This window comes from Leiobunum rupestre, chromosome 9, assembly GCF_980474605.1.
Source record: "Leiobunum rupestre chromosome 9, qqLeiRupe1.1.hap1, whole genome shotgun sequence".
NCBI lineage: Eukaryota > Metazoa > Arthropoda > Arachnida > Opiliones > Sclerosomatidae > Leiobunum > Leiobunum rupestre.
This window is the reverse complement of record NC_143392.1, coordinates 6,673,351-6,691,969: the sequence shown is the minus strand read 5'-3', so window position 1 is coordinate 6,691,969 and position 18,619 is coordinate 6,673,351. Positions and strand designations below refer to the sequence as shown.

General features: G+C 34.0%; 1 protein-coding gene across 3 annotated transcripts in view; it reads right to left on the bottom strand.

Annotated features, from left to right (window-relative positions):
• Positions 1-8,299: 8,299 nt before the first annotated feature.
• The window catches only part of LOC149926390 (serine/threonine-protein phosphatase 2B catalytic subunit 2-like), a 42,560-nt gene continuing 32,240 nt past the window's right edge, over positions 8,300-18,619 (bottom strand). The window contains exons 2-14 of one of the 3 annotated variants that reach the window (XM_090159446.1): positions 16,445-16,648; positions 16,243-16,367; positions 16,053-16,164; positions 15,845-15,990; positions 15,632-15,771; positions 15,481-15,558; positions 15,320-15,414; positions 15,127-15,252; positions 13,403-13,480; positions 12,189-12,273; positions 11,706-11,803; positions 11,404-11,643; positions 8,300-10,950 (exon numbers count right to left, since the gene is read on the bottom strand). In XM_090159446.1, the coding sequence (XP_090015572.1) occupies positions 11,405-11,643; positions 11,706-11,803; positions 12,189-12,273; positions 13,403-13,480; positions 15,127-15,252; positions 15,320-15,414; positions 15,481-15,558; positions 15,632-15,771; positions 15,845-15,990; positions 16,053-16,164; positions 16,243-16,367; positions 16,445-16,648 (1,526 nt within the window). In that variant the 3' untranslated portion in view covers positions 8,300-10,950; position 11,404. Of the gene's footprint in view, positions 11,038-11,403; positions 11,644-11,705; positions 11,804-12,188; positions 12,274-13,402; positions 13,481-15,126; positions 15,253-15,319; positions 15,415-15,480; positions 15,559-15,631; positions 15,772-15,844; positions 15,991-16,052; positions 16,165-16,242; positions 16,368-16,444; positions 16,649-18,619 lie in introns of all 3 variants that reach the window. The other 2 variants (XM_090159445.1, XM_090159447.1) reach the window with 2 other exon arrangements.

The window sequence follows — 18,619 nt, the reverse complement described above, 5'->3', positions numbered from 1 at the left end:
TGGTTAGAGTATAATTTAATGAAGGGACCAAATTCAACCAGAAAGATTGTTTGTTTAATTGTTCCAAGGCCACGTTTTTGTAGTGCGTTGGCGGAAGAGTACTTGGAAGTTGAAAATTTTTCAGAATAAATCATCTACATCTCTTAAGTTTTTTGTTTTTAAAACCGGCAAAAAGCGAAGCCCATCGCTCCAGTGGTGGTGGATATATAGCTTGTGTCTGAGGTATATTGGTTATAATTAGGATATCCTTAAAACATATGCCTTCAAGGTCATTAAAATATTATCTCAAGACCCGGAAATAAATTGGACTAAAAGTAAATTTGATATTACAATTTAAAAAATGTCGTATCTTGGTTACGGTATTATTAATCCAGAAAAATGTTTAAAATTAATTTAGTAACATCAAGAACGTATATATGTATAAGAACGTTGAACGATCAAATTGGCGCCTGGTGCCATGATTCAATCGGTTACAGAATAACTCCGCCCATAAAAACGCGTGCGGCGCGCGCTAAAGGTTAAAAGCGTTTCTAGTTCAAGCGCGCGCTCCACGCGGATTTTAGGGCGGAGTTATTCTGAAACCGATTGCATCATGGCCCAAGTGATGTCTTCTGTTCAACCTTCTTATACATATATACGTTCTTGGTAACATCAAGTTACGATATTATTGATGTAAATAACTGCGTTTAAAAAAGTAGTAACTTCAAGTTACGATATTGTTGATCTAAACAACTGGGTTTAAAAAAGTAGTAACTTAAAGTTACAATTTTATTGATCTAAACAACTGGGTTTAAAAAAGTAGTAACTTCAAGTTACGATATTATTGATCTAAACAACTGGGTATAAAAAAGTTGTAACTTCAAGTTACGATTTTATTGATCTAAGCAACTGGGTTGAAAAATGTAGTAACTTCAAGACAAGTTACGATTTTATTGATCTAAGCAACTGGGTTGAAAAATGTAGTAACTTGATATTTTCTATTTCAACATTAGATTTTAGTTTTCTAACTCATTGCAACTTGTTTTTCATATATATTATACTCTAAAATAGTTTCTATTTTATACTTCTCTAAAATACCTGATTTAGTATAAGGTTCTAAAACTTTAAAGTTGAATTTCTCAAAAGTAAATTTTTCAAGTTACGACTTTATTAAACCAAGCCAACACTATAACCTGCAAAGCAATCTTTATGGAAGACCCCTTCAATTTTTCCTGTACAGTGGCGACAAACATTTTTAAAGCCAGAGCTGCGAACGTTGGTGTTCCACACCTAATACCTGAAGTTATACATATATTCCCTTTAAGAACTACTTTCTTATTGGATCTGAGACTGATTGGATAATTTTGAAGGTCAACCGAATATTCATTTCCGCATGTATTCTTTCTTAGATATTATTTTTTAATGATCTCCTTGTTTTTACTTGTCATTTATGGCATTTTAATTATTCAAATTAGTTTAGGTCATCGTAATTTCCATTTTACAATGCATGAGTTAATTTTAACAAAAAAAAAACAGGTTTTAAATTATAAGCCATGGATCGTATAATCTTCTTGTATAATTTTTATTCAATAGAAACCATATATTTCACGGATTTTGATTTGAGAAACTCTAAAATATTTAATGGTTGTTATAGAGAACCAGTATACACGAATAAATAACGAAAGAGTTAATAATATAATATTTTTATATATAGGTACCGTAATCTATATAAAATAATTATAGTGGTGGAATAACACAGCGGAAATTAATAATAATATTATTAAAAATAAAATAAATTTTAGTATTGTAAGGCCACGGTCCCCTGCACAGGCTTGCTCCGACAGGGGCCGTGCCGTGGTGGAAAGGCTTACGGGCCAGGCATACCATAATTATGGTACAATTCAATAATTCTAGCTAGGAATTTGGAACGTACCAAAATTCCACCAATGTGCCATATGGTACGCCTTTTTGGAATAATTTTAACAGATCGTACCATATTTTTAATAACTCTGAACGGACTTACCACATTGTCAATAATATTCGAACCCACTCATGTTCCGCCCAAAAAGGTTATAGTCGCCTTTGCTTAAATTAAATTTAGACGTTGAAAACGGCAAATTTTGGTGGTTTGGTCTTAAAAATTAACTTTTAAATTTTGAAAAACTCACGAAATTCTCGAAACAGGCCTACATAATGCCAAAAATTAAAAAACAAATTAGTTCCATGGTATAGCCGTATACCATAATTTCCAATTTTACATCTGGCAACGCTGCTTACGGGGAGTGTACCGTTGTTGAGTATCTGCTGACACGGCCAACTTTGACACTCGCGCAATAGCGGCCAACCCATTCGCCGAAATTCCAAATAAAGCATGCTATTAACTATCGGCGTTCAGCGCCACGCTAGTTTTTATATCGGCTTCAATCAGCTTCAATGCAAAACCTATTCTAAATATAATTTTCCGCTAGGGGCGGTCAGAGCCGAGATATATTTTTGTTCGTAAGTTTACATAGAAACTTCAACGAATGGGTTGGCTGCTATTGCGCGAGTGTCGAAGTTGGCCGTGCTGCTGCTGACAGAAGTCTGGCGGTTCTTTCGAAATACGAGAGTGTAACTTTGGCGCAAAAAATATTAAAAAAAACACCGGGAGCTATTGTTAACTTTTACCGAAAGAAACCCCAAGCATAGCTGTCTGTAATACAGGCCAAATTATGAACATTAATTTTTATTTTAATCTGGCTCTTAGTTTCCGCATTTGATAACCGCCAGATGTCGGTAATATGGAGGAAACAAGATGTCACGGACATTTGAGTACACGCAATCCCACTGATGTATAAACCCAAGAGGAATGTTATCGGAAAAGAATTATTCGAGTTACCTGGTTTTGGAAATAAGGTGGCGGAACGCGAACACGTTCATTTAAATTAATTTGTATAAAAACCAAGCGTTTCGGTTTAACTGGCTTTGGAAATAAGGTGGCGAAACGCGAACACGTTCATTTAAATTAATTTTTATAAAAACCAAGTTTTCCGAGTTACCTGGTTTTGGAAATAAGGTGGCGAAACGCGAACACGTTCATTTAAATTAATTTGTATAAAAACCAAGCGTTTCGAGTTAACTGGTTTTGGAAATAAGGTCCAAGTTTTTCGAGTTACCTGGTTTTGGAAATAAGGTGGCGAAACGCGAACACGTTCATTTAAATTTATTTTTATAAAAAACAAGTTTTTCGAGTTACCTGGTTTTGGAAATAAGGTGGCGAAACGCGAACACGTTCATTTAAATTAATTTTTATAAAAACCAAGTTTTTGGAGTTACCTGGTTTTGGAAATAAGGTCCAAGTTTTTCGAGTTACCTGGTTTTGGAAATAAGGTGGCGAAACGCGAACGAGTTAGATGGCACCTGTATCAATTGGCACGAAATTCAAATATGACAATCGACCAAATGCCCCACTTCTCGGGCTCCGACCCCAAAAATTACGAAAATCCCGTCGAGGCTATAATAGTGCCTACCGATTGAGATATCAATCGCCTTTGTACCACTAACGTACCGCGAGCAATCGTGTGTACGGCAGCTGGTCAAAAAAATATTTAGTGGCACACTTATGCTTAACTTCTGGGCATAACAAATATTTAGGGTCACACTTATTTTTTACGCGCCTGTTCATACGTTATTGTTATTGCAGACAGGCTTTCAATGGAATGCGAATATAGCTTCAGCGCGTAAAGAATTCAGGTATGACGCGAAATGGCTAATTAACTCACTTAAAATTAACTTTTTCCAACGCGGCTGCAACCTAAGCTGGAATAGGCCTAGAAGTAACAAAACTGGTGATTTTTGATCAAATCTTACTTACCTACTTCCTGTCGTACGACGTGCGTAAAAAGGGCGTTAAATGTGCGTAAAACGTTGGGGGTCACACTTATTGTTACTTCTGGGAACACGTTGAAAGCTCGGCGCGAACGGCCTTGAAAAATGCGAGAGGGAAACTGGCGTTTAGAACTCTATAGACACGCGGATTTACCATGTCGGAATTTGCGGGGGTCCGCATACGCTGTCGAAAAAACCTCACTTAGAATTAAAATTAAGCAACGTAATTGCAAATCTAGGGTTAAGGGAAACCACAGCTATTCAAAAATATAACTATCATGAAAATCGGACTTAAATTAAAGAACGTTATGTAGACTTTTAGGCGAAAATATAAAACCGCGAAAATTGGGGTCCCGTAAATTAACCAGGAAACTATACTTAAATTTAATATTTACTGATATAACTGAAGTTGTATATCCGCTGAATCCTATCCTTACCAAAAATATTTTTTTTAACGTTATCGGACTTAATTTTAAATAAAATATCAACCACACAAAGCGAAACCACAAAAAATAGTAAATTGGGCATTTGCCCAACTTCTCGGGCTCCGATCCCAAAATTACGAAAATCCCGTCGAGGCTATAATAGTGCCTATCGATTGAGATATCAATCGCCTTTGTACCACTAACGTACCGCGAGCAATCGTGTGTACGGCAGCGGCGGCGGCGGCGGCTACACAGTACGTGATCGTAATACACACAAATCCCTAAGGATTGTGTGTAAAAACCACCCGTGTGACGTTAGCTTGCTAGTCAATAGGCGCTTAAATAAAACATCTTCCCAGAAATTGCCAAGTAGTAATATTTCCGACAGCCAGGACTCATAAGTTATTATTTATATAGTGCTTGTTGAAATATTAGAAAGCTGGAAACTTTCTCAAACGTAACATCGGTTTTTTGCTAAGCCTTAACATGCCAAAAAGTTACCTGGTTAAAAGGAAACACTTGTTGCATACCGTACTGCAAAAGTAATACGTTTAGTTCTAAAGGAATTAGTTTTCATCTTTTTCCGAAAGATAATTTTATACGAAATGAATTAACTCTGCCTCCATGAGAAGCCTTAAAATTGGCCGGTAATATAAAAATATTCCGTATAATTTTAATTCTTTATACCATAAGAGGATGATAATAATAATAATATTATCTTCTTATACTTAGTTTTAGTAACATTATATATTATACCTTAAAATATACTATCGAAAATTAACATTAGTATGTTCCTTATACACGTGAGCCGACGCATTTCTTATCTGACGCAAAATTCTCATGAGGGCAAAAACGCGTCTCCAATTGGCTTATATACGACTTTTTGGCTAGCCATTCTAACCGTTTAACCGACCGACCGGAAATAGTTCCTTCTCAGATGAATTTGGAGATGGGAGTAAAAACCGAGTATCTTTTATTGAAGCGTCCATTGTAGCATTTAAAACGGTAGCGCGTGTGATTTTTCAAACGTCTTAAAACTCTTAATACATCAAGCTAAGGCTTATTTGTTTACTTTCTATGATACCGTTACACATGTAAGGCAATTGACATGAAAGAATAAGGGGATCTTAAAATTCATTTTGCGCGTGAAATTACTCCGCCATGTTAGGGTATAAAAGCGGGTAAATCTGCTATACCACACAATGTGTAGGTACTGTCACGAGCAAAAACGTAATTTTGAAATCGGGCAATGGACGCTTCAATAAAAGATCCTCGGTTTCTACTCCCCTCTCCAAATTCATCTGGGAAGGAGCTATTTCCGGTCGGTCGGTTAAACGGTTAGAATGGCTAGCCAAAAAGTCATATATAAGCCAATTGGAGACGCGTTTTTGCCCTCATGAGAATTTTGCGTCAGATATGAAACGCGTCGGCTCATGTGTATGAGGAACATACTAATGTTAATTTTCGATAGTATATTTTAAGGTATAATATATAATGTTACTAAAACTAAGTATAAGAAAATAATATTATTATTATTATTATCATCCTCTTATGGTATAAAGAATTAAAATTATACGGAATATTTTTATATTACCGGCCAATTTTAAGGCTTCTCATGGAGGCAGAGTTAATTCATTTCGTATAAAATTATCTTTCGGAAAAAGATGAAAACTAATTCCTTTAGAACTAAACGTATTACTTTTGCAGTACGGTATGCAACAATGTTTCCTTTTAACCAGGTAACGTTTTTGGCATGTTAAGACTTAGCAAAAAACCGATGTTACGTTTGAGAAAGTTTCCAGCTTTCTAATATTTCAACAAGCACTATATAAATAATAACTTATGAGTCCTGGCTGTCGGAAATATTACTATTTGGCAATTTCTGGGAAGATGTTTTATTTAAGCGTCTATTGTCTGCTATTATTTAGTTCCAACATGGTGCATTATTGTTTAATCAAAAATTGCTTGTCGACTAAAAAGCCAAATGACGCTACTTAAACTAAAGTTAGTTTTCACAATTTCCTAAAAAAAAACCTTCGACGGAAATGGGAACGGACAATTTTAGAGAAGATTCCTAATGACAATGAAAATAAACCAGTTACCTTAAACTGAGACGAAACTCAGCGTATTTGTAGTAAGCATTTCCTATTTAAAATTTTGTACAAACATGCGCTGTGATATATTGTGATATTACTCACTCTATTCACTTGCTTAATATTTTTAAAATCAAATATATTAACTGAGTATTTTGTGTTGTTTTCACAATCAAAAATGCTTTAAGTGATCAAAGATAATTTAAACTCGTACCCTAGATTCGAAATCACTTTCTCTCGCGTTGCCAATAGCGTTTACCCACTTCCCGCCGGAACTCAGAAAAAATTCGCTCCATGGTTTGCGCCTTACCGCAACCGATGGAGCCCGATTTTTCTGAGGTCACGTGCCTGAAAAGGGTAAACGCTTCGTAACAAAACCGTCAATGGGAAAGCTCTCAGTATTCGAATCTAGGGTACGAGTTTAAATTATCTTTGAAGTGATAAAGTACTTTGTTATATTTTCATAATTACATGGATATTTTAAGGCTTAGGGTGAAACAAAATTTTATCTTTGAAAATTCCCGCTTCTTATTATCCCCATATTACCGCCATCTGTCGGATGTCAAAAAAACGTAATGCCGCCCTCTCGAATTTCTGTATAATATGGCCTGTATTACAGACGGCTATGACCCAAGAATGTATTAATTCATACCATAAGTCTATAATATTAATAATTATTCCATAAGTTTGTCACTTTGGAGAAAATTTTACTGCGAGCTAGTAACAGAGCAACGTCATCACAAGACAATCTCCCCCTAGCGTGGCGCTGTCAAAGGCCAAGTGTGACGCGTTTGCAAGCGGACGCAAAATGGCGACTTGGATTAACACTTGTGTTCATACTTATTCTTGGACCTACAATGTTAATCTTTCTTTAATGGTTGTTACGGCGACTTAAATAAGAAATTCTTAAAAAAAACCATACCTCTAAACTACTCGTTTTCGTAACTTCTGATTTTAAATTTTTATTTTAACACGAAAATGATTACAATACAATCTGTCATTTACAACAATTTTGCACAACAGACAGAAAAAATCGCCTGAAATTGTTTATTTTTTTATTCTGACCTCAAAACTTTAAAAAGAAAAAGTCTGCTGATATCTTTTAACCCTGCGAGCAAATTAATTCATTTTTACCAGTCCGAGAGAAATTAACAGAAAACTGCAATTAAAGAACATTCCTAAATACCTGAAATATTATAGTAGACTAGTTTTTAAATTATAACAAAAACTTTCCTTAATATTCTAAAACTATCCACAAAATTAAGCCATTGAAAAATTACAAAAAGTTTTCATGGGCTATATCCTGTAATAATTAGTTACTCTAATATTTTAAAAAATAGTAAAATATGGCCTATTTCTTTAGGTCTAAATAACAAAACCAACAAAAATTATAACTATTCAACAAAAATAGTTAAATTCCCCCGAAGTGCTAAAAATGACCTCTGCATTTTTTTATTTTAATTTTTAATTTGCATACCTATATTGTCAACAGGAATTGTCATAAAAAGTCGGTATTTTTTTTATTCTTCAAGGCAGACTTTTTAGCATTTTTTTACGTTGGCAATGTAAAGAGGGAATTTTTATTTCTTCTTAAGTTTAATAGCCAAAACGTTCCAGCTAAATTATGGAGTTTTCTTTTTGAATTATCTGCACCCCTTTGAGTTTAATGAAATCTTTACTTTCATAGTGTAGTTTCTCGGGAAAAAATAGGGAATGATTTGTAACTTTGTCGTAAACGTAAACAATGTTAAAAAGGGGAAAAAATTGTCATTTTTATTTTTTATCAACATTGAGAAAGACAACACGGTGCATAATATTTTTAAGTTTTCTTTGCGAAAAAATGTTTTTTCCGAAATAAAACAAAAGTTAATTACTTTTCACGCAGTTAGTAATCAACATTTGTCATAAAACAAAGTTTGTCGTAGTTCTTGGGGGTTTTTATCGTAAAATTACAAGATGGCACTGAGGTATTACAGAGAAATTAATATAACAGGGAATATATGTGGCTTGTTTAAATGTTTTTTTAAGTTTCTTTCAAAAATGCTTTGTTAAAACAAGTCGAGTGTTTATGTTATTTTTTTCTTGTCATTTTATAGTCCAAAGGAGGGCTTCAATAATAGTTTCGCAAAATTTGCAAAAAAATACATGAAAATACAAAATTTTTGCATGTCTTGCGAAACACTCTTTTACTATTTACCAGAAATATTAACTAGCAAAATTTACTAATTTATTAAATATCATTTGTATGGCTAGGCCTAAAATTGATTACAGGGCAAAGTTAATGGTTAAACGAACGGTTCTAGCTCTGGTTAATAATTACACAATGGTTCATTTATTAGTCAAAGACTAATTGTATCTGCCTTTGAACGAAGGCGTCATTGGGGTGCAACATTTTATACAAGGTCCGTTACGTTGTTTAACCACTAAATTGGCCCAGGTTCGTCATATATTATTAAAACATAAGTAGGAAAAATTTAGGCTTAGCCATAACCATACCTAGGGAGTGAAATTTTACAGAAAAATATTTACATAATTATATAGGCAACTAATGGGTTTTTATTTATCTGTCATTAAAAGGCCTTTTGCACACACAATGCAACTCTTTTTTTTGCCATTTAATTTAACAGTTTTATTTTTTTTAATACCGTTTTCTTTTTTTTACAATGGTATTACACGATTAAGTCAAAAGAGGAAGTGTTTTTTGTTAACTGTTAAAACATTGTCACATTAAAGCCACAGAGTTCACATTTAGTCAAAATGGGGAAATACTTCTTTTAGTAACATTTAAATAATCTTTTCTTTAGGATAAATAAAATGCCAAATTCATATATTAAATTAATTCTCGTGGAAATTTTTTTCTTAGTTTTGAGTTCATTTAAAAATGAATGAGAAATTTGATTTTTTTTTCTTCGGGAAAGCAATAAGTTTAAATATAACAATTACGCGTTACTCAATGAAAAAGATTAAATGTAAAAGGGAGAGAATGTATATTTTAAAGACAATTTTTTTAAGGCCCAAAAACTTTGATAATATAACATTCTGTACAAGATATGAAGATATAAAGTGTTTAATTTTTTTAATCCTACTTTTTTTGTAAGAGTTATTTTTTTATCATTGCATCTTGGATATTATTCTAACTCTTGTAAAAAAAATGATGAAATATGCCTGATAAAACTTCTCAAACAGGTTACAATTATATTAACCAAGGGGGAAACTTTCTTTTTTTAGAAATAAAATAATACAACATTTGATAAAACAATCCAAAGGTAAATAATGTTATTTTCTCTTTATTAATAATAATTATAATTTTAAATATATATTTCAAATTGAAAAACCCAGAAAAATGTATAACATTCAGTTCATTCAAAAACACATCGCATTTTTTTTTATAAAATAATCGAAAAATTATATATATATATATTTATAATAAGCAAAAAATGGATGGGATGTATTTAGTGCTGAATGGGGGATGGCATATTATATTTGGGGTGGGGATTGGGTTAGAACTTAATTTGTAACCATTTCTCTTTACAAGTTTAAAATATTAACATAACAAATGAATCCCTTCCAAAGAAAAGAGAGATTACTCGAAGGTACTCGTGAATATTATTCAACTCAAAAAAGTCAAATTGTTCGTTAACGGAGGCCATTAACGACGGCTTTATTATATTCATGAACACGAGGATTTAATTTCCTTAACTCTCTTCCCTCTGATATTTATTTTTTCCGAGAGAGATTGTTTAGATTTTTTTTACTTCTTGGTAATGCCGAAAATTAAAAGTATCCACACTCACGCACTAATCACACACACACAATTTAGTTTTTTCCGAAAAATGGAAAAAAACAGAGGTGGATTTTTTTTGCGTTAGGCTGAACATTTTTTTCATTTCCTTTTTTTAATTTATAAACTTGATAAATTCACTTTAAAGGGAGGCAAAGCGGAATACAGTGAAGTTTTAAGATAAATAGAAGGATGAGGGGAAGTTTTTTTTCTTTTAATTGCAAATACTTTTGCGTTTTTGCAGATATTTTTTTAATCCCTTCAAAGATGATTAAGCGAGGTAAATCATTAATTTGCATTTCCAACTGTTTAAAAGCGCCGAAAGCCTTAGCAGAGTATGCTCTTCTTGCTTTTTATTTCACTGAATATTTTTTTTAACCTCGCAACGCTGAGACAATGTTCAGGATTGTTACTTTTATACTTTCAGAGGGGTTATTGAGAATTGTAGAATAAAGTTCGAAAAAAAAATTTAAAGTACCGACATCGAAGGATTTTTATTTAAATTAGTGGAAGAAAGAGTATTTTGTTTTCCTAAATTAATATGTTAAATAGAACTGTTTCTTTTTTCTTTAGCACGCGCAAAACATGGCATCATGATATCGAAACAATCGAGGAATCGGATGAAACTGGTGCATGTTTACAGGAGAGAATAGTTCCTCAGCAATTTAAAAACACAGGTACAATGTAAATGAAAAAACTCTTTTTTCTTTTAATAAGGTTAGAAATTACCCACATTCACAATTTTTAGAAGGAATATGGTTTCTTATTTTGTGGGCTGGTTTAGAATTTTTTTGCTGGCAATTGGCTGATAAAGTAGAAAAAAAATCAAATCAAGAGCGGAGAATTCACAATTTTCAGCCCCCTTTTAATGTTACCTCAAAGTCTTATAAATCTATTAATAAGTTGACATAATCAGTGTTTGTTTTTTTTGGGGAATTTCTGGGCAGGAGCTTGTGTTTAGGAATAAACCAAATATACCCCTTTATAGATTGAAACTTATATGAAGCAAAGTGTTAAATCATTAAAAATGAAACCACCAGTAAACCTAAAAAGACTAAACCCTGATATAGTAGGCTATTAAAAAATAACTATTTCCCACATTTTTTTATTTTACATAGGCCTTCCAGTCAATGAATGGAAATGAACGCAAATATGAAATTTTTTATGGGGAATATAGTTCTAAAAAGTCTCAAGAGTAGATCCTGAAAATGGTTTCCTTCACACAGGCTCCTGGTTTGAACCAAAAATGGTACCATACCTCAAGAATTGTTAGGCAGGGCATTGTGCTGAGCCGACGCGGGTGGCGCATCCCCACTCTCAGCCGTGGGAGCACCTCCTGGAGATGTTGTACCTCCGCTTGGAGAAACAGGCGATGAAGGTGGGTGGGCAGGTGGTGGTGGTGCGTCTCTTCGAGGCGGCATTCTTTCATTGACTTTATCGAGACCTTTAGCCTCTTCAAAACTAGTTATCTTATGATGAGGTGAAAATCCAGCAAGAGCTTTAAAGAAATTTTACGTCAATACGTATTAACGAAGCTAGGTAAACGCTAAGTAAACTTACCATGCCGTAACGATTGTTTTCCACCAGACAATGCTCCCAAGGGCAGTGTACCCGTCGGTGTCAGACCTTTCAACTGCAAAACGCTCTCACTCTCTTCCCTAAATTTTGAAAGTTTCATAAACAAGTGTTTTCAAGTCAGGGTTCATACAGCTTTGGCAACCCAATTTCCCTGATATTTCTAGGTTTAGATAAAATAAAACTACGATTTATAAAGTAACTCATTTCATGATTGTCATTTAAGTTAAAATGGCTAAAAATTATAATATAAAAGAAATAAAGTTAAATCTTTAATAGGAAAAACTTAATGATGTAAATTTGTATTTTTTAGGGCAAACTTTCTGAACCCTCATAAATCTACCGAAATTATACAAAAAAAAATGTGAATTTCCCTGATTTTTCTTTCGACAATCAAACTCCCTGATATTTCCAGGTTCTCAAGGTCTGTATGAACCCTACAGGATTAGGGCCAAGTAATAATTTTACCTTAGCACTGAGAAAACCCTAGCCATTTTGCCAATAGCTCGGATTTTGTTGCGGATAACCTCCTTCCTTGCAGTTGCTGCTTGGCCTGTTGGTTAACGGATTAAAAATATATTTTAGTCATAGTTAAGCTAAATAACGTTCTAATGGGCAAAGATCTTAGTGTTCAGATTTAGCATAACAGAAGATAAAAAAAAACTAAGAGAGTTAAGATTGATTCAAAAAAAGTGCGAATTATTTTTGAAAGTTCTATATAAAAATTTGAGAAGCATTAATAATGCAAATCGATCTTTGATTCAGCCCAAAAGTTTATTAAATCCAAACCACAAATGGTGATTGCAGTGGCTAACGTTAAATTTAACGGGAATTGTACAGTTCAAATGAAAACACATTTAATTTGCGGTTTTCACTAAAATAAATAGCGGGGATAGATATGAATAGATTTCATCTTTCCAAATATGGACAATGAAACGTACAATGTTAGCAAATACAATCAACCACAAACAATAGCTATTTCTTTTACTTTGAAACCAGCCCAAATTGTTTTTGTAAAAAATCAGACTTACATGTCAGTGATGATGGTAGAAAGCACAAAATAATAGAAAAATCAGAGGAGAAAAAACAAAATTAGCCAAAAAATTATGAAACGAACTCCATATGCGCAACAACCTTCTAGACAAAAATATCAGCTTTAAAGTTCCATGCGAGCTTAACTATAACCTCATGTGTTATAATTTTATTTAAATACCATTTTTAACTCAAAGCAGCAAGTAAAAACTTTGAATCAAAATGTACAGTGCATTGGACTGCAATTCGAAAAGAAATCTTGAGTGTAACATTACTCTAGTGCTATTTTTTTACTTTCCTCTTATTCGTATCAATAAACTACATGCTTAAATATAATTTAAATGCATTTGTGCTTAATTTTAAAACTTTTTGAAAAAATTCAATCTTCAAATAGTGTAATGAAGTTCAGTAATTTCAATAATTTAAGAAAAAATTCCTAATTGTTAAAATATTTTGAAAATTTACACAAATTAGACATGCATAAAATTTTACACCCTTGAATTATTGTCTCGAGATTAAATATAACAATGCTCAAAAAAGATTGAATATAAAATCTAAATATTGACACTCTTACGAAATCATGAGACGAATATACCTAAAGCAGTTATTAACCACTTAGATTCCACAATAATTGAACCAGAATTTGTTACCTTCGAAGGAATCTTCTCCTTCAGTCATGAGTTCATCATCAGAACAGATATTTAGGACATTCACGAGCATTTCTGTGACTGTTTTGGCATGGGGGATAGAAGATAATTAAATGGTAGTTATTTGAACTAAAAAAGTTGGTAATAAAACCCACCCCTGTAACAGGAAATATCCAATGAATAGTATCATATTTAACATAATAATAATCAGCTAAGCTAGTACCCTAATCACTCGTAAGTATGCCATAAAGGTATTTTATTCAACTTAATGACGAAAAACGTGCAAACAACTCTGGGAATCTAATTTTGAAAACATGCAGGGTTGCCACAAAATTATCAGATTAAAATTCCCCGACTATTCCCTGACCATTTTAAGAGATTTTCCAGGACTCTTTAAGGCCAAAATTTTTATTTTATATTTCACTTTTATCAGAAGTTAATAAACTTCAAATGATTAACATTTAAGTAAAATGGTTATTACAATGTGGAAAAAATTAGCCAAACTTTCAAGGAAATAAATGATAATTAAAGAATTTGTCGTAGATCTAGAGTAAAATTACCTTCAAAAAGTGTCAAGATAAATAATTCCCTGACATTACGAATTTTAAAATTTCATGACCTTTCCCTGACTTTTTGGGCCCATTTTTAAATTCCCTGATTTTTCCCTGAGGTGTGGCTGTAATCATCTATAACATAACTCATATATCACATTCACGAGGTTTTGTTTAAATGATATATTTATTGCATTAATGCAATAAATATAACTAATTGCATGTTGCATGTGAAACAATGCATATTTATTTTTTCATAATGTAAACCTTACGAGTAAGCATGTGCAAGTACCCGATTTTAATCGAGTACTCGATCGAGTCGAGTACCCGACTCGATACCCGAAAATCGTTATTATAAAAACCCAAAAAAGTTTCGGGTCTAAACTCAAAGCATAGGCCAATTTTTGCAAGGCCCTACCCGCGAGTTTTCGGCGGGATATTCTAAAAAAAAAACCGTTACGTTTTATGGATTTTTTCCCAAAAAAAAAACATCGTTTTGGCTTGGCCTTAAACCCTCTAATTGGTCGAATAGTCAGAATAAATTCTTAGGTTCTTCCTGATTGGATATTGTTTTAAAAGCAAGTAAAGGTACAAAATGAAACTGAAATTAAAAGCCTAACCATAACTTAAAGTTCCCTCACCTCCCATTACTTTTTGGTAGCTTGTTAATCACTAGTCACGAACCTTTTGTAGGTGGTTTAATTTTAGTTTGGAAAGTTAGGCTCAGTAGTGTAGTATATTTAAAAGCTTTAAATATGACTGTGTTAATTCACCAGTTTTGAAAGTTAACTTTGTTTTTTCCTAATAAAATTTAGAACTGAATACTCGAACCATAATTTTTAGCTAAGCATAATTATTCGAGTACTCTAAGTTACTCAAGTACCCGAGGTTACTCAAGTACTCGAAACCCCTTTTTTAATCTAAGCCTAAATACTCGAAAACCCGATAAAATTTAGATACTCGACTCGATACTCTAAAAGCAAAATTTTTAATACCCGATACTCGACCCGAAAACCCAAAATAAATATTCGCACATGCTTACTTACGAGTGATCATCTTACACATTATAGAATTATACAACCCCAAGGTCCCCTGAATCCTAGTAGTTGACTGGTCCCAGAACAAAAAAGCCTTGCAGTCCTTTTAGGGGTGGGTTTCTATTTTCAGTTGACATACCTTTTTCGCCAACAAATGGCAGTGACCACGTAAAGACATCCATGAAATTTGGCAACCAATATGGGTGAGGGGAACAGTTAAACTGCCTAATGTTCATCACATTATTCTCATATTTGAGAACCGCAGCTTTTGAGAGTCAAAAATGGCAGTATTAATTACACATCCTACACGCTTTTAGTTATTAATATCGTACCTTTATTATTATATACATCCAGATAATTTGGTGCTGAGAAAATGGTAATGAGAGAGGGAAATCCTGTAGTTTGACTTTTCTTGTACATGCGATAGCTAAAAAGAAGACGAAGATTTAAGCCACATTTTACTCAACGCTAATATCTAAAAAGATAAAATTACCCTCCATCTTGCGCTTCGTGAGCTCTAATAATTGATAATAAGTTATTCTGTTGTAGAAATTCGCAACAAGCTGCATAGCTAGAATAAAAAGATTAAGAAGTTTGTTATTTAAATGTGCATTAAATTTAGCTTTAAGTTTTTAAATACAGACCTGTAAAAATATGAGCAACCTCTAACACTATTGTGACTAAAATGTTCAGAGTTCTTTTCATTGCCGAAGTCCTCAAGTGGGTCGGACCAGAGTAAGTCGCACATGGGGCCAAAGGCTGGAGGCTCCTTAAATCTGTCTAACTATAGTTTGAAATCATACATTTCTAAGAGTTAGTTCCAACTTCTCGAAGATCAAAATTAGAGGGAGGTTTACTTTTTTGATGTCATCTAATGTGTGGACTTCAGGAGACAATCCCCCGTGAACACAAAGGAACTGTTGGTTCATGAGAGCAGCCAGGGGAAGGCAGTCAAAAGCATCCATACACGCGTCATAAACCCTTTCGGAATATTTTATTTTACCTGCAACAAGAAATATACAAATTAAGCACTGCAGAGATTAAATATGTATTGTGTAAACTTACATTCTGTTTTGAATGTGAAGTACTCCGTTAGATGCCTACATTCGTGGTTACCCCTTAGCAAAAATAAAGTTGTTGGAAAAGTAAGCTTGAGGGCCCACAGGTAAAGCACGCACTAGATTTAATAAAACAAGTATTATTTCAAATGGCATCATTTCATTTCACACCAATGTTAAAGCGAGTACTAACATACCTCTATGCTAAAATATCCTCTATCGACGTAATCTCCCAAGAAGAGGTATTTCGTAGTGGCAGGCGGACCCCCCACTTCAAATAATTTCATCAAATCATAGAACTGCCCGTGAATGTCACCACATACTGAAAGGTTAAAAAAATAAATTTTTTCGTATTACATTATCATATTATCTTGTGATTTTAAATTAATCCATTTTCACCTGTAACAGGGGCTTCAATGTCTATCATGGTCTTTTCAGACCGCAACAACGCAGCACCATCATTGATGATTTTGAGAGCGGACGCTTCTTCTATCCTACCTTCTAGAACAAAATGCTGTTTTAAGACGTCGATTTTTGGTTTGTTGGTCTTCTGATCAAAAACCTCTGCTAGTGTCAATTTGTGACTAGGCGGAAAGGGAACACCTAAAACGAAGTTAAAAACCAAAGTTAAAAATTTAATTCTATCACATCCAGGATTTTAAATATAAGTGCTTTTTATGAGAAAGTTTAAAGCAGGGTAAGATGGGTAAAATGGGATGAAATTAGCCTTCCACTATAGTGATGATGGTTATATAATAGGAGTATTCAGATACCCACATTACCCAAGTATAGCTAATCTAAAACTTGTTGAGGTTAAAGGTTATAATAAGTGTAGGAAGCTGTTGGCTCCCATAGCATGAAGGGCTTGCCACCGCCCTCCTAACCAATATAACCTGCCACCTGAATTAAAGACATTAAAAGTTGCAGGATGACTTGGGCATATATGGTGGTGCCTAGCCGATGATTTAATTATAAAATTTTCCAACAATTTTGAAGGTAACATCGGCATCTAAATAAAAAGCTGATAAAATCCCACAATATGATTAGCCAGATAAAGAAGAGGAGGAGCTACTCTATTTCCTCCCAGATTTTTTTAAACACCAGTGCGTCCCTTTAAACATTATAAATTCCCAAAAGTGGTTCAATTTTGATATAACGTGGTAAACATAAATATTTAAATAATTATTGAACAAGTTCATTAAATTTTTAACGTATATTCAATTTGCCTACGAGATATAGACCAAAACAACAGTAGATGTGTTCTAAAGTGTATTCCAGACAATATTGTGGGTAATCCAACATCAAAATCAAAGCTGCAGGGACATTCCTAATGTAAATGATTACCAAAACCCGACTACCACCCAAAACGGATTTTTGAGAAATAGGTGTTTATCTTGGATTAAAAAGATACCCTTATGATGTCGCAAACATTTATCTAGTTTAACTCTCCATGTCATTGCTAACTTATGAAATCTTTTCATGAAGAGATATAGCCTAGTGTTACTCATTTCATGCTTGACATTTATGCTAAAGTGGTTCCATATTATTATATGTGAGAGAAGTAATGAAGTCAATAATTTGATAAGAAAATTATAAATGTAAATTTTTACTTTCTAAACCCTCATAAATTTCGCGGATTTCCCCTAAAAATGGGGAATTTATATTTTCCCGACTTTTCTGTTACCAATCTAATTCACTGATATTTCCCTGACTTTTCTCATGCCAATCTAATTCTGACTTTTCTGTGGATATTTCCACATATTTAAACCCTGTGAAGGTAAGAGAGCAGGTTTGTGTATGTACATAATCTTGGCCAAAACAGGCGAAGAAAATGCGATTGTTTCAGGGTAATTGAGCAATGCAGCTATTTCGGCTTTCTAGCGGCATTCTGTTTTTTTTTGGGTCGTCGACGAGCGCGAGAATATCGGCTTTTAGCGGAATTTAATTACAAAACGGGGGGGGGGTCTTCCAAAAAATTAGAGTCGTGGCGGAGTAAGGACAGAAATTTCAACGGAACAAGTGGCCTTTGAGAAACGCACAGGCAGCAATGTATACGAAGAGACGGCGGCGGCGGGTGACGTGGTCTGTTTCGATGTTTGGAGAAGCGAGAGGGAGACTCCGTGGGAGAACAATCGATGTAACCACCGCTAAAACTCGGACAATCCGTTTTCTCCGCCCGACCAATCTGCCTTCCCCCCCCCCCCCCGAAATCACCCCTACAGTGTGAACGAGTCCTCTCTATGCTAGCAAACGCGCGGTGCCCATAATATAACAGAGACGACCACAGTCTCAACTGACAGTTCATCTATAGGCAGCCAAGGCCTAAAAATGTGGCGGCTCGTTTCTCCGGATTTTCGCGTCTATTATACACACTGTAGGCCTATACGGGAAAGAGTAGGGAATGCAAATAAAGCCGGGGAGACGCCCCGACCGCGGCGGCTGCCCCATTACGACGTGGAAACATTTTTCCAGAGAAAGGCGCCTGGATGAAATAACAAAAAATGAACGGCGAGAGATAGAGAAAGAAGATCAGCGGAGATAAAAATTCCAGAGGATAAATATCGCATCCTGACA